Source organism: Trachemys scripta, chromosome 1 (genome assembly GCF_013100865.1).
Source record: "Trachemys scripta elegans isolate TJP31775 chromosome 1, CAS_Tse_1.0, whole genome shotgun sequence".
NCBI lineage: Eukaryota > Metazoa > Chordata > Testudines > Emydidae > Trachemys > Trachemys scripta.
The window spans coordinates 317,746,580-317,769,682 of NC_048298.1; the positions used below are offsets into that span (position 1 = coordinate 317,746,580).

The 23,103-nt window shown below is 41.4% G+C and overlaps 1 protein-coding gene across 3 annotated transcripts; it reads left to right on the forward strand.

The window, feature by feature from the left end:
* Positions 1-182: 182 nt before the first annotated feature.
* CCDC82 (coiled-coil domain containing 82) lies at positions 183-21,840 on the forward strand. 3 transcript variants are annotated; one of them, XM_034758912.1, is made up of 8 exons: positions 183-284; positions 1,555-2,113; positions 3,120-3,339; positions 4,229-4,321; positions 9,326-9,450; positions 10,092-10,262; positions 17,745-17,930; positions 19,581-21,840. In XM_034758912.1, the coding sequence occupies exons 2-8, from the start codon at positions 1,562-1,564 to the stop codon at positions 19,644-19,646; spliced, it is 1,413 nt and encodes a 470-aa protein (XP_034614803.1). In that variant the 5' UTR covers positions 183-284; positions 1,555-1,561; the 3' UTR covers positions 19,647-21,840. The 3 variants fall into 3 exon arrangements, with proteins under 3 accessions (XP_034614803.1, XP_034614801.1, XP_034614802.1); XM_034758910.1 differs by having other exon boundaries at positions 268-369; XM_034758911.1 differs by lacking the exon at positions 183-284 and adding an exon at positions 449-1,057.
* The last annotated feature ends 1,263 nt before the right edge of the window (positions 21,841-23,103 follow it).

The window sequence follows — 23,103 nt, forward strand, 5'->3', positions numbered from 1 at the left end:
TCTCTCTCTCTCTCTCCCCCCCGCCCAACCCAGTGCCAGTCACACCCAGGCCAGGAGCCCCTTCCATCCAAACCAACACCTGGGGACCTTTCTGCGTAGGAGAGAAACAGCTCCCACCCCGGCAGTGACATCATCCTAAATCTCAACCTCTGGCCCAGGCAGGCAGCATGCCAGGTCACGTGACCCCATTCCAACAGCCTCCCAGCACTTCCGTCAACACCGAGTGGGAGTGAGTGACAGGCGGGACGCGCCAATCACCGCCTGCGAGGCCGCTGCACTTGAAGGTGGGAGGGTCCGGGTGCTGCGCTGGGGGAGCAACGGCACTCGGCGCGGGGATTCCTGGGGTGCGCGCGGCCGGAGCCTTTAAATGTGCGTAACGGGGGAGGGGGGGCCCTGTCTGACCCCCTCCCCTCGGGGAGGCGGGAGATGCCCTGACTGGGCTGGCGCGAGAAAGCCCCCCCGGAGGGACTGGCCCCACGGGGGGCGCTGACGGTTACACCTGCCCGCCAGCGCGGTGCGCTCCTTGGGGCGGGCCCCGGGCTGGGCTATTAGCGGGGCCGCTACACCGGCGCTGGCCGTGGCGATGCGCCGCCCCTCCCCTCCCTGCACATCGAGCCCGCGGCAACTCCCCGCCGCGCCTGCGGGGCCCCGCCGCCTTCCCGCCTTGCTGTCATCCCCGGGCGGTCGGGGAGGGGGTCACGTAAGGCCCGGCCGCTCGTTTGAGGCGTCCGAGCTGCATTGTCCCGCCCCATTGCAAAAAGCTGCCGCCCCGGTTACCGTGCAGTTCCTTGCAGTCTCCGCATCCCAGGGCTCCTTTGGCCCCAGGCGGCTAAGCTCCCCTGCTCAGCTGCCTTCTGCCGGGGCCTCGGTTCTTCAGGACTGAAAAGCCCTTGCTCTGTTGCACCCCAAGGCAGGGGTTTGAGGAGCTGAAGAGTTGTGAATTTGGAATAAACTAAGGAAACTCCCAGTCAAACAGTCACTGTGCTGGGTGTAATGCAGAGATCCCATCATAAGGGATGTCTGAATGAAGGGTCATACAGAAGCCAGTGTTTGCACAGTAAGAGTAAAGCATTCTAGTGTTTTTGTTACCAAGCAAATGAGATGTATGGGTACCTGTCTCTTGTAGTATTTTCCTATTCTATTCTTTTTACACATGCCCTTCCTCTGGACATCACTAAGGGGCAGAGTTAACGTTGATGAAACATCTTAACGGTACATGTAAATGTAAAATTTAAATTAAAACTTTCCAATTATGGGGGTTTTTTTCTCCATTTTATTTGTGGGTTTCACTTTCCTCTGTTTCTAATGCCTGGTGTTTGTGTGTGTGTGTGTGTGTATGTGATTCTTAATAACAATAACATTATTATAAGGTATGTCGTACCATGAAATTATTGCTGTGCACTCTCAGCCCTTTTGTCTGAGAGCTTCTCTAAGCAATAGACCATTAATCATAGATGTATTAGATTAATAATGCATACTGATTTGAATATCTTGGTATCATAGCTACTCTGGGTTTTTTTGGTAAATACAGTTTGTTTTTTATTATTGCGGTAGCTTTTCAATGGAAACAAAACCAGTTATCAGAAGATATGAAACAAGGAGGAATACAAGAATAGAAGAACCAGCATCCAAATCTCGGGTTGATTGGAGGCGGACTAAAAGAGAGACCATATTGCTTGATAGTGATGAAGAACTCACATCTGCTTCAGAAGATGAACGACTCTCCTCTACATCAGAAGACGAAGTGGCTGAAAAACAAGAAACTGTAGTTAAGAGGTATAATCTTTCAGATCATGAGGAGAAAGGCCATGATGACACAGTCGTAGAGGATGTGGAGGATGACTGCATCACTCCAGGGAAGCGTAAGAGGTCGAGCACATCTGTAATGTATGACAGTGACAGGAGTGATGATAGTGACATCCCTATTAGAAAAGTATTTGCTAAACGTTATTGTATAATGGATGAAGATGAGTGTTCTCAAGAACAGGAGCAATATAAAACCCCTACTACAGAAGAAGACTTGACTAATGGGAAACAGAAGCGGCTAATAAAACTGAAAGAACTCGCAAGACAAAGATCAACTCGGGCATCCAGTAATAGTAAATATTGTGTGGTATGTTTTTACCTTTGAAATTCAATACTTTGTTTTTTCATACATATCACCTCACAGAATTTTACTTTCAAGATAGGTTGGGAGCTCCCCAAAAGTTGCAAGAGCTTCATCCCCTACACTTTAAGCGGATGCATGTTGCAACTATGCAGTAATACTGTCTCTGATGCCTTTAGTTTTGGGTTATTTTTTTTTTTTTATTGCCAAGGGCTGAAGAGCTCCTTGTGTTTGTTCTCATAGTCAACCAGAAGACTGAACTCATTAGAACTCATCTGTCCATCTTCTCCAAATAGTTAAGGATACATTCCCTTTTTTTTTTTTTTTTTCCCTCCCCGTAATTTTTTATTTTCTTTTAAAATTCCTTTTCTTTAAAAGGACTTGACAGAGACATTGGAGGGGGCTGCCAGACCTCCTCAATGGAGGAACATGCTACCTAATTGAGGTAGCTTAGACTTCTAGAGCTAAGGGTACATCTACACTACAGCGGGGAGTCGATTTAAGATACGCAAATTCAGCTACGTGAATAGCGTAGCTGAATTCGACGTATTACAGCCGACTTACCCCGTTGTGAGGACGGCGGCAAAATCGACTTCTGCCGCTTTTTGTCGGCGGCGCTTACTACCACCTCCGCTGGTGGAGTTAGAGCGCCGATTCGGGGATCGATTGTCGCGTCCCAACGGGACGCGATAAATCGATCCCCGAGAGGTCGATTTCTACCCGCCGATTCAGGCGGGTAGTATAGACCAGGCCTAAGAAAACTGCTACAGACAGACGTACGTAGGAACAGAGATCTATATGAATTACAGTGAAAGTAAACTTTCCCTTGTTTGGACTGTTAGTCAATTGAAATCTCTTTTCTTGTTAATTGAACATGCAATATTCAAAGGCCAAGAGTGTGTGTGTGTTACACACAAAATTGCATATTTTACTAAGCAATGCAAATGTTGAAAATTTCATAGGGGAAGTATTCAAATGATGGTTTGTTTTAAGATGTTTTTAATTTACTTAGGATTCTGATGATGATGTGGAAATAATAGAAGAATCATCCTATCCTTTACCCCTCACACCAACAGCAAGCAGTGACATTGATGATGATGATGATAGTATGAAAGACTTTATAGTTGAGGATGAAGAAGAATGTGCAGAACATTCTGAGGATGAAAACCAACCACAAGGGAAAGAACTGGATACATCAAAATTCCAATTACTGGAATATTACATTCCACGCTGTAAGGTTAAAATAAGCCACAAGTTGATATGAGTACTTTGCTTGTAAACCCATGATTTGGTGTTTATCAGAACTTGTCTATATTAGCTCAAAATAGTGCGAAAGTGCATGATAGCTTGAAAGTAGAAAATTAAAATTCAAAAATGCTATAGCTTATTGTGGAGGCATTGTAGCTTCCATAACAATACTCAGTCATTTTATTCCTTTATCTTACTGGGTTTTGTGGGCTTTTGGGGGGGGAGGGGGCGGGGTTGGTAAGGTGCTGTAACTGTATTTTCAGTTAGATGTGAGGTAAATTATTCAGCCCCTGATGTTGGGTATCAAATTCCTATTGAGACACGAAACTTCTTGCTTCTTGTGGTTCCTAAAACTCTTGCTGCATTCCTCAAAATCAGCCATGTTAACCCTAATGTTCTGGCTGAATTCTGTTGTAGGTAATTACTATTCTTGGGTAGCTACCTAAAGTTCCTTCTGCAGTTTCTCTTGGATACAGTATCCTTTGCTTTCTATCATTAACTATTCTGTGTTATTGCCATGTGCTGTTAAAGAGAATTTGTGTTACACTCCTGTCTCCAAAGTATAATCAGCTAATGGAAGGGGGGTGGGTGGGTGTGGCTTCTATGGTAAAGTTCTTTGATATTGTTTGGGATGAAAGGCACTGTTTAAATGAAAGATCTTAACTTCAAAAGTCCTCTGTTTTTGTATATCTTGAATTGAAATTTTGAAAATAATAATTGAAAAATTGATTTAAAAAATTGCATTTATAGTATTTGAGATTAGGTACCTCTTTATCAAATTTTGCATGAAACATGTATGGTCTGTATATGAATTTGTTGCTTGTGAGGCTTTTTTACACTGTTAATTGCTTTATCTGGTTGCATTTTTTCCAGTCTCTCGCTGTGACCATTATGTCCACTTCCAAAGAGTTGTAAAAGCTTTCCTCATCAACACAATTGATGACACTTTTTTGAGCTCATTGTATGGTAAGTAACATTACATGGCAGAAAATGTAATGCCTGTGGGGTAAAACATTATGGTATTTATGCATAAGAAAGTCATATTTGGTAGTTGGTGTGGGTCTGGGCGTTAGAATTCCTGGGTTCTTCTTCGAGTGCTTGCTCATATCGATTCCAATTAGGTGTGCACGCACTGTCGGTGACCGAACCAATTCCTCTACCATTGTGGCCGGACCTGATCACTCAGGAACACGGCAGGTTATGTCATCCAGACCTGCAGTCCCTCCACCTCACAGCATGGATGCTGTATGGCTGACTCAATCTGAGCGGCGGTGCTCCAGTTCCGTGCAGCAAGTGCTCTTGGGGAGCAGAAAGCCCTCCACTAGGTCCACATACCTGGCCCAATGGAAGTGCTTCTCGTGCTGGTGTGCTCTGAGTAATACTATCCCTCTGGAGGTGCCAGTACCTACCATCCTAGGCTATCTGTGGTCCCTGAAACAGCCAGGCCTAGCTGTCTCATCTATCAGAGTACACTTATCAGCGATTTCAGCCTTCCACCCGGGCGACAACCGGCGCTCAGTCTTCTCCAGTCCCATGGTCAGCAGGTTCCTCAAGGGTTTGGAACGCCTGTACCTGCAAATTCGTCATCCGGCCCCTACGTGGGACCTCAACCTAGTCCTATCTAGACTCATGGGTGCCTCCTTCGAACCGATGGCCACCTGCTCGCTTCTGTACCTGTCCTGGAAAACAGCTTTCCTCATCGCTATCACATCGGCGAGACGAGTCTCAGAACTTCAGGCCCTCACATCGGACCCACCGTATATGGTGTTCCATAAGGACAAGGTACAGCTGCGACCACACCCCGCTTTCCACCCTAAGGTGGTGTCTGTCTTTCATGTCAACCAAGACATCTTCCTCCTGGTCTTCTTCCCGAAGCTGCACGCTTCGCGATGGGAACAACAGCTACATTCCCTAGACGTCCGCAGGGCTCTTGCCTTTTACATCGAGTGAACGAAGCCATTCAGAAAGACGTCCCAACTGTTCGTAGCGGTGGCAGACCAGATGAAAGGCCTCCCGCTCTCTTCGCAGCAAATCTCGTCTCGGATTACCTCATGCATCCGTGCATGTTATGACTTGGCTAGTGTCCTAGCTACACGATTCACTGCCCATTCCACTCGGGCTCAAGCTTCGTCCTCCGCCTTTCTGGCTCATGTGCCCATACAGGAGATCTGCAGGGCAGCGACTTGGTCATCCATGCACACTTTTGCCTCCCACTATGCCATAGTGCAGCACTCCAGGGATGATGCAGCATTCGGTTCAGCGGTCCTTCATTCCGTGACATCTAACTCCGACCCCACCGCCTTGGTAAGGCTTGTGAGTCACCTAATTGGAATCGATATGAGCAAGCACTCGAAGAAGAAAAGACAGTTACTCACCTTTGTAACTGTTCTTCGAGATGTGTTGCTCATATCCATTCCAAACCTGTCCTCCTTCCCCATTGTCAGAGTAGCCGGCAAGAAGGAACTGAGGGGGCGCTGGGTCGGCAGGGACATATATCCGGCACCATAAGGGCGCCACTCTAGGGAGCGCCTCAGCCGACCCACTGAGTGTTGCTAGGGTAAAAATCTTCCGACGATCGTGCACGTGGCGCACGCACACCTAATTGGAATGGATATAAGCAACACATCTCGAAGAACAACAGTTACAAAGGTGAGACCGTCTTTTCTGGTCCCAGTTCTGCCACTGACTTGCTTGTGTGGCTTTAAGCGAATCACTTAACCTTTGTCTGCTTCAGTTTATTCCATCTGCGAAGTGCGGAGAATAATCTAAGGGTTTGGTTGTGTAGAGATTTAGGCTTTGTCTACACTACGCACCTTTTAGCAACACAGCCGTGCTGCTAAAAGACATGCAGTGTAGCAGCTGTTTGCCGGCAGGAGAGCGCTCCTACCGACAAAGCGCTGTTCACACTAGCGCTTTTCATACACAAAACTTTTCTTTCGGGTGTGTGGGGGTTTTTTTTTTGTGTTTATTTTTTTTAACACCTTTTTTTAACACTGACACAAGTTTTGTCATTCAGTTGTCAGTATAGACAAAGCCTCTGGGTGGGATCCACGAAGGGACTTAGCCCTGGTCTACACTACAGAATTACTTCAGTATAACTACGTTGCTCGGGGGCTGGTGAGCTTCTCCTGCCAACATAGCTACCACCTCGCACGGAGGTGGATTAACTAAACCGACAGAAGCGCTATGCAGTCGGCTTAAAGTGTCTTCATTACAGCATTACAGTGGCACAGCTATATTGAAGTGTAGACTGCCCTTAGGTGCCATGATGCTCAGCGTTGCAATGCCTAACTTTTAGGGCCCCACATATGACTTAAGTGGACCAATATCTGTCTTTCCCTGTTTGTGAATCGCCCTTGTGCTTACGCTGGGAGATAGATATCCAGAAGCTGAGGGAGGCAGCAGTGCGCATGCTCAGAGGGAGAAACATGGGCATCTAGGGAAAACTTAGACACTGATTGAGTTTAGGTTCCTACAGGATTTGGTGGAGTTTTGTGCATCACAGTGGAGCCAGGGTGTGAGTGTGTGCAGCAGGCTAGTGCGCTGTACAAAGTCACTTTGGACAAACCCTAAAAAGAGTGCTGTAGGGCTTAATTCTTTAAGGTTTGGAAAGTATTTTGAAATCTGGATGAGTTCCTCTCTGTATCAGGGATTTGTCCTTTGATTCGGCTGATATGAGGCTTGATTAATAAAGAATTATATTTAAATATAATTCCACTCAACATGGATTTATGGAAAATAGTTCGTGTCAAACTAACTTGACATCCTCTTTGGATAAGAGTACAAGTTTGGTTGGGCAAAGTAATACTGTTGTTATATACTTCTGTAAGGTGTTTTGACTTGATATTTGACTGCATGACATTTAGATTACAAAGCTAGAACAATATAAAATTAACATGGCATACATTAAATGGATTAAAAACTGCTTCAAAATGTAATTATAAACAGGGAGTCATCATCAAGTAGATGTACTGTAGGGTCCTGTAGGGATTAGTTCTTGGCCTTGTGCTATTTAAGATCTATATCAATGATCTGGAAGAAAACACAAAATCACTGATCAGGTTTGCAGTTGACACAAAAGCTGGAGGAGTGGTAAATAACAGAGGACAGATCACTGATTCTGAGCAATCTGGATCGCTTGTTAAGCTAGGTGCAAGCAAACAATATGGACTTTAATATGGCTAACTGTGAATTTATATGTCTAGGAACAAAGACTGTAGGCCATGCTTACAGGATGAAGGAGTCTATCCTGGAAAGCAGTTACTCTGAAAAAGACTTGGGGGTTGTGGTGGATAACCAGCTGAACAGGAGCTCCCTGGGCAATGCTGTGGCCAAAAAAGCTAATGCAGTCCTTGGATGCATAGACAGGAGACTCTTGAGTTAGAATCAGAGAATTTATTTTCTCTCTATATTTGGCATTGGTGCAACTGCTGCTGAAATATTGTGTCCAATTGTGGCATTCACAATTCAAGAAAGATGTTGATAAATTGAAGAGGGTTCAAAGAAGAGCCACAAGAATGATGAAAGGATTAGAAATCATGCCTTACAGTGATGTAGATTCAGGGTAGTCAGTCTGTTTTGTTTAACAGAGAAAAAGTTAAGGGGTAACTTGACTACAGTGTGCCTCAGGAACACATATTTAATAATTAGCTCTTCAGTTTAGTAAAGAAAGGTATAACATGATCAAATGCAGACTGGAATTAAGGTGCAAATTTTTAACTGAGAATAATTTAACTATTGGAACATTACATCACTGACCACTTTTAAATCTAAATGGGATGTTTTTGTAAAAGATATGCTCAAGGAATTACTTTGAGAAAGGTCTTGACCTGTGCTATACGGGAGGTCAGACTGGATGATCACAGTGTATTCCCTTTTGGCCTCGGAATCTATGAATCTTTGAATTACTCTATATTCGTCACACACAACATCTTCCAAAAAGGACTTACAAGTAAATCTATTAATTAGTTTGAGTTAAAAATATTTTTTAAATGAGCCATTTTAGCACAGTGTCACACTTTTTCCTGAACTATCTTAATAATTGATTTAAGAGGCACTATTTCTTCAAACCTTCCACATAGTTAAAATTTACTGAAAGTTTGCACATATGCTACATTTGAGGAAATTAGTTGTAATTAAGATAATTAGGCAAAACAGTCAGTAAAGAGATGATTATAAAAACTAGTGTATCCAACTTTAATTTGTTCTGTGATGTTATTGAGCAGGAAAAGTGGTGGAGGAACCTACGTGTTTTAAAAATCCATTGTAATCTAATCTGTGACCAGATAGAATAATGATTAGTGCATTTTAGTATGACATCGCTAAGAATGGAAAGTTGAGATTGTTTATATGTTTAACGTATTTGAACTTCTTTTTTAATATAATATTCTGATTTCCTTTGTTTGTAATAAATGTTTTGGGGATAATTACAATAGTGTAATGTTACTATCATGTACTCCCAACCTTAACTCCCTCTTCACATAACTTTTTGTCTCAGAATTAACTTAACGGGTCTGTATAAATATCGTTCATTAAGCAATTATATTACAAACATTGTAGGGAAAAGGACAGGAGCATCTGTTTTTTCAGACTTTTGATAAGTGTGAGTGGTTATATTTTGAGATTAACTGTTCTCAGATTGAATGATCTTTGATTGAGCAGTTCATTCATATTTTGAGTTTTTATTTCTATTCTTCTTTTTATTATTTTGCAGCACCTGCTGTGGACAGGTGTCTTTATGAATATATCAAAGTTAATTTTAATGATTTGTGTAGCTTTCCTGGACAACAGATTTTATTGTAAATATCCCTAATAATCATTAAGGTTACCGTTCTTCAATCAGTAAATAATTATATGGATGCTTTTCAGTGTGTAGTCTCCTCATCTCCCTGAAGATTTTGTAGCTGGAAGAAAAACATGCATTCACTGAACATCATATATTGTATTATAGTGACTTTTTTTTTTGAACAGATGGAACGAGGCGAAAGAGATATGCACAAGAAATGGTAACCTCACTCCATTATTTGGATGATCGCTTTATTCAACCTCGTCTTGAAAACTTAATCTCTAGAAGTCGCTGGAAAGAACGATATAAGGTATCTAGCTTCTGTCTTGGTCAATAAAGTAGCTCCAGGTGTCAAAAAAAAAAAAATTCATAGACTCTACTCCTAAATGAAAATACAAATCCTAATAACTATTTGTCTTTCCATATTTTGGGGCATGATCTTAATTAGCTGTGATTTTTGTATGTGTATCCAGTAGTTAGTTGCACAAACTACATGATAATACACATCTGAGTATTCAGGGGTAGTGTGTAAATACATCATGGCTGCTTTCCTGTATTTCTAGCTAGATTCTGCCCTGAAAGATGTATTAATGATTGTCCCACAGACTTGGTAAATGCCCCACACATGCACTTCAAAGAGCATCTTTTGACAGTTACACTGTCACAATAAATGTTTGCAGATTTCTTTTAAAGAAACCAAGAAATTCACAATGTAATTCATACAACTTAGAATATGAAATCAGTGTGAAATAATTCAGTCTCATGCATATGAATGAGGAGAATAATTGAAATAGGATCAAATACAGTGAAATAAATGGAAATATGAATGGGGTTGGTTAGTGCCCCTAAGACATTGGAGTTGAGGGCACTCAGCACCTCACGTAGTCAAGAGTTTTTGTCTTGGTTTAGGGGCTATCCTGTTGAAGAGTTTTATGTAATATATCTTTGTAGGAGCGAGTGGATTGTTACCCTGAAGTCCGCATAGTAATGAAGACTCCAATAAATAGATCCTGTCAAGCTTGTGAACTGCATCGGTACTGTAAGTTTGCTGTGTTGCTGTCAGGAAAGCTGTACAACTATAGAACTTTGGAAACAGATGACTTTATGTTGCATGACAAACAGGTAGCTTTTTTTTTTTTAATTCTGTGTTCTTGGTTGGTGCTTTGTACGTTTCAGATGATGAAACAATGAGAGATGATCCCATCATCATAACTAATCCCCCAAGGTGGTGTGCATGGGGGTGGGTTTTTTTAGTTGCCCTGAATTTAGATGTCTGAATCTTTATTCACCATCATTCTTTACCTTACTGGAGCTACAACCTTGGAAGAACCTTGGGTAGAAGGAAGCAAGTAATTTATTGATTGACCAAAGCCTGGTGAAAACACTATACATATATTTCCACCATAAACTGGAAAATTAATATTAAATTTCATGCATGATCTCAGGTTTATCTACACCTTCTTCTATGAAGTCTACTCCAAAAATACTTTCTACGGAATATCAATATTTCTTTTATAAGCATAGTTCGTAATTTCTCTATTAGATTACCTGAATCTGATTTTATAGGGAACTTCTTGAATTTTATTAATCCATATCTTTCACAGTTTCTTGAATAAATTTTCAACACTATTTTAGCATCATTTGTAAATTGCCAAAACTTGATTCTTTTCTTCTAAATTCATATTTGAAATCCTCTATCCTAAAGCTCTAGGCCAGGGGTCGGCAACCTTTCAGAAGTGCTGTGCCGAGTCTTCATTTATTCACTCTAATTTAAGGTTTTGCGTGCCAGAAATACGTTTTAACGTTTTTAGAAGGTCTCTTTCTATAAGTCTGTAATATATAACTAAACTAAAAACCTTATTTACTTTACATACAACAATAAAATGTTTAAGAAGCTTCATTAAAAATTAAATTAAAATGCAGAGCCCCCTGGACCGGTGGCCAGGACCCGGGCAGTGTGAGTGCCACTGAAAATCAGCTTGTGTGCTGCCTTTAGCACGAGTGCCATAGGTTGCCTACCCCTGCTCTAGGCACTTGCATAGATATTTAAAAATAAAGAAATTAATCCCATTCAGCTAGTTAACCTATCCATACTTACTCCAATCCACAACATTTAAATCAAATAATCAGTAAGACCATAACTTGCAGTTCACTGAAAACTTGAGAAAATAGATGAGCCTTGTAGTGTGCCTGACAGTTAACAGATTCGGGCTATTCTATACCAGGGTAATGGGAGCAAGTCCCTGAATCTAGTTTTCTTCTTTTGCTTTATCTGTCATAGGACAGCAATAAATCCTAATGACCTGTGAGGACAAAGTCAGTGTAGAGTGTGTTACGGTCCAATCGTAAATCTTGTATTGTTTCCCGAGGGCAGCAAATGGGTCTCCAAGGGCAGACATCAAAAACCCCCACCTAAACTCAAGGAGGTAATGAATTATCCAGGACAAGGATGTAATCTCTATTCCCTGTTTAAGACCAGAAAAAAGTCAGTAAAAAGTGTCATGGTTCTCCCTTTATCATCTGCTCAAGGGTGCCTATTAATTTTGGTACTCCAGCCATCGCTCCTCAGTGGGTGATGCCCCTTTTGGTCTGGGCCTCCAAACCAGGAATTTTGGCTTTCAGTCCTTCTGCAGTTTACTATGATTGTCCCAGCACATCTGAGCTGAATCCAGCACCTGTAGTTCACGCTCTCAATGACCAGCCAGCTATCACAGACACAGTACAATTATTTTTAGGACAAAAGCATTACAGAGTTAACATACCAAAAAACAATAAACAGCTTATATGCATAATAAGCTTACAAGGTGTTACCTATCACATGGAAATCCTAGTAAGTTTCCAGTTCTTCAAACCCATCCAGCAGGGTTTTGCCCCCTTGGTTACAATTACATGTCAGTTTGAGGAATACTCAGCCAGTTCAGGCTGACCCTTTGTATTCAAACTCTGTCTGCTGGGCCTCTTGAGCCAAGCCTGAATAAATACAGTAACTCCTCGCTTAACGTCCTCTCACTTAACATTGTTTCAAAGTTACGTTGCTGCTCAATTAGGGAACATGCTCGTTTAAAGTTGTGCAATGCTCCCTTATAACGTCGTTCGGCTGCCTGCTCTGTCCACTGCTTGTAAGATTCTGTGGAAGAGCAGCAACTTTACAAGGGAACATTGCACAAGTTCCTCTTCTCCGCCTTCTCCCCCTCCCTCTCACTGCTTCCCTGCCGCCAAACAGCTGTTTGGCGGCACGCTGAGTCTCCACTCTTCCCCCTCCCTCCCAGAAAGTCCTAAGCACAACCAAACAGCTGTTTGGCGGCAGGGAAGCGCTGGGAGGGAGGAGGAGAGCAGGGATGCGGTGTGCACTGGAGAGGAGGTGGAGTGGGGGTGGAAAGAGGTGGGCCTGGAATGGAGCGGGGACGGGAAGAGACGGGCCTGGAGCATCCCCCGGCAAAGTTGGCGCCTGTTCTTCTCCGGGAAAGCTGCCACTGCTGCCGCAAAGGTGCTTCCTAGCGCCCTTGCCTGCAGTGGGCTGTGCCTGTGTGGGGTAAGCCAGGGGCACTTCCCAACCATAGTACAGTACTGTACAGCATATAATACCTTTTGTCTGCCACAAAAAAATTTCCTTGGAACCTAACCCCCGCATTTACATTAAAACTTATGGGAAAATTGGATTCATTTATCATTTCACTTAAAGTTGCATTTTTCAGGAACATAACTACAACGTTAAGTGAGGAGTTACTGTGTATGCAATTTGTTCGTTCTTCTCTAGAGTTGTTTACCTATCGTGGGCTCTTTAATAATCAACTGCTACTAACTTTAGTTCCTGGATGAAGCTCGGTAACCCTCCCCCATGTAGCTAGATTGCAATCTCTAGTTCACAAAGATACAGAAACAAAACTTTGACTAATCCCTGGACCCACAGCATACAGCACATCTTAGTAGAATAATCTTTTGAAGTTTCCACACTTCCCAGGTCTTGCATGTGTCACCAAACAGAATCTTCTTTATTGGGGCACCTCCTGGATGGCCTGTTATCCCAGTTAAGAGCACAGGCCATTTTAAAAATTGGAACAGACGTACAATGCCAGACTGAATTTATAGAGTTACTTTCATTACAGTTCATCTTCTCAGTTTGGTTTGGACTACTCAATATCAAAAGCTTGGAGCTTAGATTTTCTTTTCTTTTTTTTAACACTTAACCATCATAGTGCATCCTGATCTGCAAAAATGCATCCTTTGGGGGAATGAGGAGGAAGTACGGTCTAGTTCAGAGGCCACGAAACAAACCAGGGAATGTTACATGACACTAAATTTGCCCCATTTTGCTACTGTAAACAGCAGTGGCTCCTTGGAAGCTGCCCACACTACCTCCTTGTTCCTATGGTGATCCATAATCCGGCCAGTAATGGGTGCTACTCACTGGTACCGTGCTGGAGGTTTCATCTGCAGCTTGTTGACCCAAATGTCCTGTCTTTGCTCTCGTGTCACTTAGCTCAACTGCAAGAGGACAGCACAATGCTAAACTGGCACATCAGGAAAATAACTGACTGAAAGAAAAGTCAGTGCAGCCTCAGTGGATCAGAATGAATGGTATTATGTAATTTGGTTGGGTTTGTTTGTTTGTTTGTTTTTTAAACTATATAAAAGCACCCGAGAGAGAGGATGAAAACTTCACTTCAGTCCTTTCTTCTGCACCTCAGTACACCCCCTTTAATTGTAACAAGTACAGTTTTCTTTTTCTCCGATCTCTGGATTTTTTCTTTTCATATCTATTGGCAGTGGGTGTGGTTGCTATTTTATTTACATTTCCAGTGACTATTTTTGTTTTTTGTGCATAGCCTTCTTTTTCTTTCCTACCCCCTCCTTGGTTACGCCAAGATGTCACATCTAGTTTAGCATTATAGATGTTAGTGCTTTGCTTTGCTGCCATGTGCCCTATTATCTGGACCATGTCTTCTGCTTGCCAACTTGGTAGTAAACATGACAGTTGTGGTATGTCTTTTCTCATTCTTCTCTGTGGTCAGGTCACTCTGTGCATTCCACATCAACTGGCATAACAAGTTTGGTTAGTTGAGCCACCCAACACGGATAAATTAAGCATTAGGAAAAAGTCAGTGAGATTTCTGAAATTAACATTAGAATGAATGCACTCTATAGACTTTTTCCAAGGCTGAGTTCTAAAGAAGCTTTTGGTAACTTTAACAAAATCTTTCTTGCTTAAAAAAAGTGAAATGTTTTCAGAGATAAATAAATAAATAGGATATCTCCATTAATTTATTTTATCTCCTAGAACTGGAAGGGACCTTGAAAGGTCATCGAGTCCAGCCCCCTGCCTTCACTAGGAGGACCAAGTACAGATTTTGCCCCAGATCCCTAAGTGGCCCCCTCAAGGATTGAACTCATAACCCTGGGTTTAGCAGGCCAATGCTCAAACCACTGAGCTATTCCCCCCCTTTATTTATAATCAATAAAGTGTAGATTGTAATATTAAAATTGTACCATATTGGGGAAACTTCAAGGTAAAATGAAAAAATTAAAGGATTTTGAATTAGTTAATACAAAAATAATATGCTGAATTCAACAAGGTAGATAGTGAATATAGTGAATACACATGTTATTCTCAAATGCCCCATAAATATCCATAATCCAGCTCTTAATTGTTGGGCATTCTGGGATGGTGCAGCAAGTGAAGCTGGATTCCCCAGGTTTCCAGTGATTTTTACAGCATTCTTTGAGGCATAAAGGTTGAAGCCCTCAAAGGGCTGGTCCACACTAACCCCCCACTTCGAACTAAAATACGCAACTTCAGCTACGTGAATAACGTAGCTGAAGTCGAAGTATCTTAGTTTAAACTTACCGCGGGTCCACACGCGGCAGGCAGGCTCCCCCGTCGACTCCACGTACTCCTCTCACGGAGCAGGAGTACCGGCATCGACGGCGAGCACTTCCGGGATCGATCCCAGAAGATCGATTGCTTACCGCCAGACCCGGAGGTAAGTATAGACGTACCCAAACTTTACAACTGTTTCTGGACTTGAACTCTTGCAGTACCACTGGGACCCAAACACCAGTCCTAATCCTGCAGTTTGTTGTGGGTGGATGAACAGTGGGTCTCCATGTGGATGCAGCAGTCTGCTCACATGCAGTCAGTTGCAGAATCACAGCTATAGCAAATCCTGGACCTCAAGCCAGTGTACTTGCAATCACTGCATATGGGAAAAATCCTAAAATGATGTGTTTCCACTGAAGTTATGCTCATTCACATTACCTGAAGATCTGGCCCTGTATTTTTAATGACAGGAATTACAGAGAATTCCATTGAAAATTAGTCCTAAATTTCTACTATCTATCTAATAATTACCAACAAAATAAATACAGCAAGTACCAACCTTTGCTGTGGAGAATGAGGTCAAGTAGCTGGGACCACTCACATAGGTAAACATTTAGTGACACATACCGAAATGCTTACAGAAAAGCTAGGATGTAGACTTCGGTTAAAACCTAGTCTGCTTAAGGTTTAAAAGACCGTAAGCTACCACTTAAGCCACACACAAAAATATTCAGAATATTAACAATGACAATGAAATGTATCATCGCTTTATGACTCAGAAGAGAAAATCCTGCAGTTATAATATGGCTAAGCAAAAATACATGCAATCTGAGATCACAAATCCCACAGCTTGAATTAAACACACTACTTTGAGGAGCAGTGGGCCTTAGCCAGTTAGGTACTTGTTGCACACAAGAAACAGAAAAATAACCTCAAGCTAAAACAATACTGTACTGCACTGGAAAGATGTCAATCTCTTATTAGTATACCATAAAGCAGTTGCTGTCAACCTTTCCAGACTACTGTACCCCTTTCAGGATCTGATTTGTCTACACCTCACTTAAAATCTACTTGCTTACAAAATCAGGCATTAAAAATACAAGTGTCACAGCACACTATTACTGAAAAATTGCTTGCTTTCTCATTTTTTACAATATAATTATAAAATAAATCAATTGGAATATAAATATTGTACTTACATTTCAGTGTATAGAGCAGTATAAACAAGTCATTTTATGAAATTTTAGTGTGTACTGACTTAGCTAGTGCTTTTTATGTAGTCTATTTTAAAACTAGGCAAATATCTAGATGAGTTGATGTACCCCTTGGAAGACCTCTGCGTACCCCCAGGGGTACACATACCCCTGGCTGAGAACCACTGCCATAAAGTGAAATCCATTTCTCTTGCATAAAGCTCGAGTTACCCAAGCTGTGTGCAGGAGAAGTGCGGCTGGGCTGGGAAGGTAAAATCCACAAAAAAACAGAGGCCAGATGCAGCTGTAGGCTTTTTTTTTTTTTGTTCCCAGAGGCTTTACTCCAACCTATAGGCTAAAGTATCGACCCCTACCCTTCTGTGCCACTTATACTGGATAAATCCCTCTTCTGATGTGACCCTATAGCCACTCAAAACACCCACCTATGTGGAACTAGCATGAAGCTCCCTTCTGTGGAATCTACGGGAGGCATAAGCACACCTGAACTGCTACTCCACCCATAACTTCCCCTCATGATCTCAACGTGGATTTAAGGATGCAGGGGGTCTCATGGTGAATTTCACTCATTCTTAATAACACCTATGTGTTTACCTGAACATAATCATTCTTCATCAATACCAGCTTTGCATAAAATCTGTTCCAACTACTTAATAGGTATCTGTGCACTTGCCTGTATGTAATATTACTACAGCTAAAACCTGTATAACTGTCTGTGTATATGCATGTATACTTACCGTTTGCCTATCTGTAAATATCACTGAGTCACATACTGTTAAATATACAAGGCCATCAAATGCAACATCTATATATTTGCATCACGGAGGCTTCCCAGGTGTAAAATAGTGATGAGTGTGAAATACAAGGGTTTAGGTTCCCACAGTGCTGCTAACTTAGCCACAATACATGCACTGTGTATTTTGTGGTTATATTTAAAGCCAATATTTTGTCAAACTCTTCTATAGGCTTTAGCAAGAGGAGAAAGTTAACATGCATGTAGGTGGATTTGGTGCATCTCTGGAGATTTTTTTTTTTTTAATTTCTTGAATGTTCAAAATGGTTGTGCATCCTTAGTGTGACCCTGATATAGCTTTTGCTTTTTAGGCTTTTGAGCTTTTATTCTTAATAAATCCAGACTTTATTTCATACATTTTAATTCCATGAATGTTGAAGTGGCTACATCTTATGACTCCAGCAGGTAGTAAGTATAAATGAGAAAGGATTTAATCAGTTTTCCTCCAAACATTAGGGGATTTTGTAAGCGTTGCTCAGGTGGATCTACTGGTAGCATTTCACTGTTCCTGCAGAGCTGTGCGTAGTGGTTCTTGAGGAACAGGGTCAGATGGAACTGCAGTTGCGCTGAATCACCAGCCGTTGCCCCTGCATGCTTAGGGTGCAAAGAATGTGGGGGCTACATTGCTTATAAAATAGAGTAAATCATATAGTATCAAAGGCTGTTTAGTTCATTATTTCAAAATACCAAACTGATTTAGCCATGCATTTTATTGTCAAGATGATCATTGCTTCATGTTAATTTATCTTAGATAACCAAGTTTGTTCACTTTTTTTATATAGGTTTTGAAGGTTGGCAGCGTGTGTGCAAATCGTACAAGGGTTTATCATAATCTGAAACATTTTAAATTCAAGTTGTATCAGCGCTGCTGTTCAGTTACAGAGGTGGAGGGCATTCAGGATGAGCCAGTCAAAGACACAGTCGACAGGCTTTTCAGTCAATTGGAAGAGAGTGGCTGGATTCAGGAGGTATGATGGAATCTGTCATTGAGTTAATTCCTTTGTATTAAAGGCGGTAGTGACAGTAATGCTAAATAAAATGTCCATGTTTTAACTAAGCAATAAGTTGTAAGAAGTTGTGCGTTTGTGGTCTACTGTAGTTCATTCAAGATGGTAAAGGGTAGACATCAGCCATGCAAGACTTGTAATACCTTTCCATAAAATGCAGTTCTGCTCTGAAAAGTGACTCAAAAATAGTACCTATTTACAGAACAAAGCTGCTCCTTGCAAATAATCAGTCTGATTTTAGTCACAAAAGTAAGCAAGTCCCTTACTGATTTTTACTCTTTTTAGCACTGCTGGACAGGTAAGATGGGGGAGCTGGATTCTATTCCACAGCACCAGCAAAATAATTTATTTGGTTCCAATTACAGTTAAAGATTGAGTTTGCACAGGTGTAATTCAAAGCATAATATGAAGGCAGCAGTGTTACACAAGTGTAACTGAGAATGGAATTTGGCCTGTAGAACTTTTATTAATAGTGACAATGTGTGAGTTTGACTATTGGGAAAGGCACAGTAACTTGACCAAAAGGAGTGTAAATCAGAGATAAAGGAGGGCTTTGCTTGGGCCATTTAAAATATCTACAGCTTATATACTTGTCTGATAGACTTTCCTCCACTGGATTTCAAATTCATACGTCCAAGCAAATTCAGCTTCTTTGGCCATTTATTCTCCTCCATTCAAAAATGTGAGTTTCAGGCCACCTCTCTTTTGGAATGGACCCATTTTTGCTTGTCTGTTTAAATGGACAACTTCCAATGGAAATAGTAGAGCCCTTTTAAAATGAGTTTTTAAAGCATGAATAATTTTTGGCAAAATGAACCCATATTAATGTCATAAAAAATGCACAATGTAACATTATTAGTAACACATTAATTTATTTTTATTCTTGTATTTATTTTATTATGTGCTGCTGCAGTAGTCAGTCCATGTGCTACATCAGTGTTTCTCAAACTGGGGTCGCCGCTTGTGTAGGGAAAGCCCCTGGCGGGCCGGGCCGGTTTGTTTACCTGCCCCGTCCACAGGTCTGGCCGATCGCGGCTCCCACTGGCCGCAGTTCGCCGCTGCAGGCCAATGGGGGCTGCTGGAAGCGGCGGCCAGTAAGTCCCTCGGCCTGCGCCGCTTCCAGCAGCTCCCATTGGCCTGAGGCAGCGAACCGTGGCCAGTGGAAGCCGCGATCGGCCGGACCTGCGGACGCGGCAGGTAAACAAACCGACCCAGCCCGCCAGGGGCTTTCCCTACACAAGCGGCGACCCCAGTTTGAGAAACACTGTGCTACGTGATACAATACCGGGGTCTTAGTTAAAAAATAAAAAATGGCATAATTGATGCAAGTACACTAGATACCCATGAAATACATCGTACTAAGCCTCCACAGTGTTTCTGTATCAGGATCAGTTTTTCTTCATTATTTTGATTTCTTAAAGCTTCATGAAACACTATAGGACAAATTACCTGAGTAGAGCAGGGCTTACCAAATTAGGCTTTGGTTCTCTCTGCTTCTGAATCAGTGCTGCTGCTCTTGTTTATGAATTAAGCTTGGCACAACAAGAAATGTATTTGCTTCATTCAGTTGCTGTCCTTGATGAATTGATGTGGTTTTTATTTTATATGCAGAGATATGATTATCTGGAAGAATATATGAATGATGCAGATTACTTCCAAGAAGAGAAAATGGACTGAGTGGTCATGCATCTCTTTGAAAGAAGCTTTGTAAAAATCTCTAACTAGCTCTGATATCCACCTGTCCACAAAAATATCTCCAAATGCTTTTCAAGATGTTTTCTTATGCTGCATTGTATTTAAATCTTCAGCTGTGCCTGTAAATTGCCATACATATAAAAAGAAAAAGCAGCATATTCTTTTATACCCCTTAATTTTAAATGTCAAAAGAGTGATTTAAAGATGTTTTATGAAGTAAGCACCCTTCTGTTATGTAGAGGTCACTTGAACTTTCCTTTGGGGTTAAAAAGACTAGTGTCCAAGTACCTATGTATTCATGAAATAAAACTTCTGTATATTGATGCCCAGCTCAATGGCAGAGATGTGAGAGAGGGTAAGCCCCAATTAACCCTTTTGGGGGTAGCAATACTTCAATAGAAAGTATAAATTACATCCCTGTAAACTTGAAATATGAGCATTAACCAGTTAGCATGGTTATAGTGAGAATGAAACATAACCAGACACATTCATTCATTAATCCAGTATCAAAACCACCTTCACTTCTCATCCCTGGACGCCTAGAATACTGCAATTTGCATATGGCCATAGCGGCTGATGTGAAAGATGTCTATATGTAGTACAGACGGCACAATAGCTACTGCCATGTATTGGAAGATAGGTGGATAATTCCTGCAAAACTAACTAATAACAGTAATTGCCTGGCTGACAGGTGGGAAGGTGTGCAAAACCTTGTTTGTGTTACATGTGGTGGGTGTCATACCTCTCTGGGACATATAAAGCCCTAACCCAACTTTCTCTCTCCTGGGTCTTCAGAGATGTAGGAGGAGTTTAGTGATGTGTACATTAACCCCTTGGCCCACTTGCTGCACATAAAAGAAAGCAGGCAGTTGGAGTTGGGGAGCAGAGAGCCTAGTGACAAGGGGAAAAGTAAATGCTGCTCTTTTTTGCTTGAGTTGTGGAAGAGTATAACTACTTCAAACTCTTCTTGCCTCCTGGGAAAATGAAGAACAGTTTTTGTTGTTGTTAGTTTAAACCCTACAGAGGAACAGATATTAAAGTGAATGTTATTCTTGGGGTGTAGTCTGATCATACCTATGAAGAGAACCTACTGTCTAACAGTGCTGTGTGTTCAGTATTATAATACTCCTGTGGGAATGGTGGTTTTATTGCTGAGCATGTTGCAAGGATAGTCTGAGGTTAAAATTATTTTTTTTAAATCAACATAGTAAAATGAATCCATATTAAGTACATGATCTACTCACAGCCAGTATCCCAGCATCCATAGACTTTAATTACATAGATCTTCACGCTACTAACTGCATATTGTCAGAATAAAATGTGTATGCCAAATATGTCAATACATTAATCACCCTCCAGATTACCTCTAGTAGATACCCAGTTGCCTTGCTTCCCATGCTAACACTTATATATGATCCCACAAGGTGTGTGGCAAAGGTATGAGTTAGCTCTGCTTTCTGCAGTGAAGACTTGCTTCCCTCCCCCTTTTTTTTCCATTGCTATTTGGGGCCTGATGCAAAGCCTGTCAGAGTCAAGGGAGAGACACCTATATTCTTTAATGGATTTTGGATCAGGCTCTTGGGGAAAATCCTACTAGACTTGGCCCTGATCACATAACTTTTTAGGAAGACCAGGCCTCTTGTACAGTGCACCAGAAGAACAAAACCAGTGTACCACATTACACACCACCTTGTCAAATGCACACCATGCACCAGTTATGATTGTGCCCCAGGCATTCATAGTTAACACTTGAGGGCGAAATTATTACACAATACCATTTTATTGTTACATACTACTTTTCCTTCCATGCAACTTTTTTTTTGACATTTCGAATACTCTTCATCTTTGCAGATGAATACAGTTCTGCAACAAAAAGTCTATGTTTAACCTCCTTTGCAAAAGTGGGCAATGACTCTGATTTTTCCAGCTCATATTTTGTTAGCGTTCAAGAGGGTTTCTGTATCTCTCTAACATTTATCATGCATAAGTTTACACTGTTCATGTCTAGAAGCATTGAGCACATCATTGTTAAAAAGTACAACTGAGGAAAGCGGTTTGGAAACGGATGTAATTTTGTACTGCATAATGGAAGATGTCTACTGCCACCTATTCAATTAAGCTGCACTGGCAAAATAGGGGATGCATTTTAATAAAAATGAATGTGCTTTGTACCTTTTTCCACCATTTCTTTCTCATTCATGCAAGAAAAAGAATTATTAATAACCAGTATTTAATGTAGAGTAAGTGAAGAGTCCTCTTTTAGGTATGTGCCTGCTCCTGTGATGGCTAGAAACCATATAACATTAATGATTGCTTTGTACTATTTTTTAATATATATATATATATATATATAAAATATATTTCATATTTTTCCCACCCAAAATAAAAAGGGGTTAATTAAAAAAATAGTTTATTTCATCCACAATAGAAAAAATATTCACCTCACTGTAGAGGCAGTACGGGAACAAATTGATTATCACTCTGGTAAGAAACCAACCACACAGCAAGGAAAGGCCAAAAATGTACTTGCACCGGGGAATCTGCTGCAAGAAGACTGACAGATCAGGTGGCAAAACTGAGACATCTGAGTGTAATTACACTTTTTACTGGTTCCTGTGGATTGTACCAGCTTAGGCACATCCCCATTCACTGACTTGTATATTCCAGCTCTTGTGCATCACTTCTGAATTTGGCCCTTTCAGTCTTCCCCCATATGAGCAAAAACAAGGAGCAGAGCAAGGCATTAGGGTGAGGGCAGATCAGTAGCTGCAGTGACGTTAGCCATTACTTGTTACATGTGCACAGAGCAGTGATACGTACTTCGCAACAGAATACTGTTTAAGCAGTTATGGGGGGGTGAGAGGGCTTTCCCCAATTTCCAAAAAGCCTGGTCTTAATTCCTAGGATTTAGACCAGGATATTCTTGTCAAAGGTAAGACAATGCAATTAAGGCTGTGAATGGGTTTTTCCGGTAACATTGTGGTATCTGGAAAGGAAGAAGCTGGTGGGAATTGTGGCCAAAGAGGTATTTCAGAACGCTACATGTATTTGCTCCAAAGGGTTACATGGGGACTTGTAGTGCAGTATTGCCACATAGAATAAACAGCTTCTTCCCAGCTCTGCCTCTGTGGCCAGCTAGAATTCCCAGAGAGCCCCAAACACATTTGTCTGAAGTGGGTGAGATGTATGCTGCTTAGCAGCCTTTCCCAACTAGCCCCATCTCCCATTATTACATGTTACCTTTTGCACAGTGAAGAGGAACTTATGGTACCTCTTAAAAGAATATGAAATCTTGATTCCACTACATTATTCCATCAAATAAAATTCTAGTTTTCCGATTTAATATTACTTAAATTAAACTGAACACGACAAAATTCAAAACACTACATTAATGTAATGATAAGGGATAGAAGTGAATAGAAGTCAACAACATTTAAAC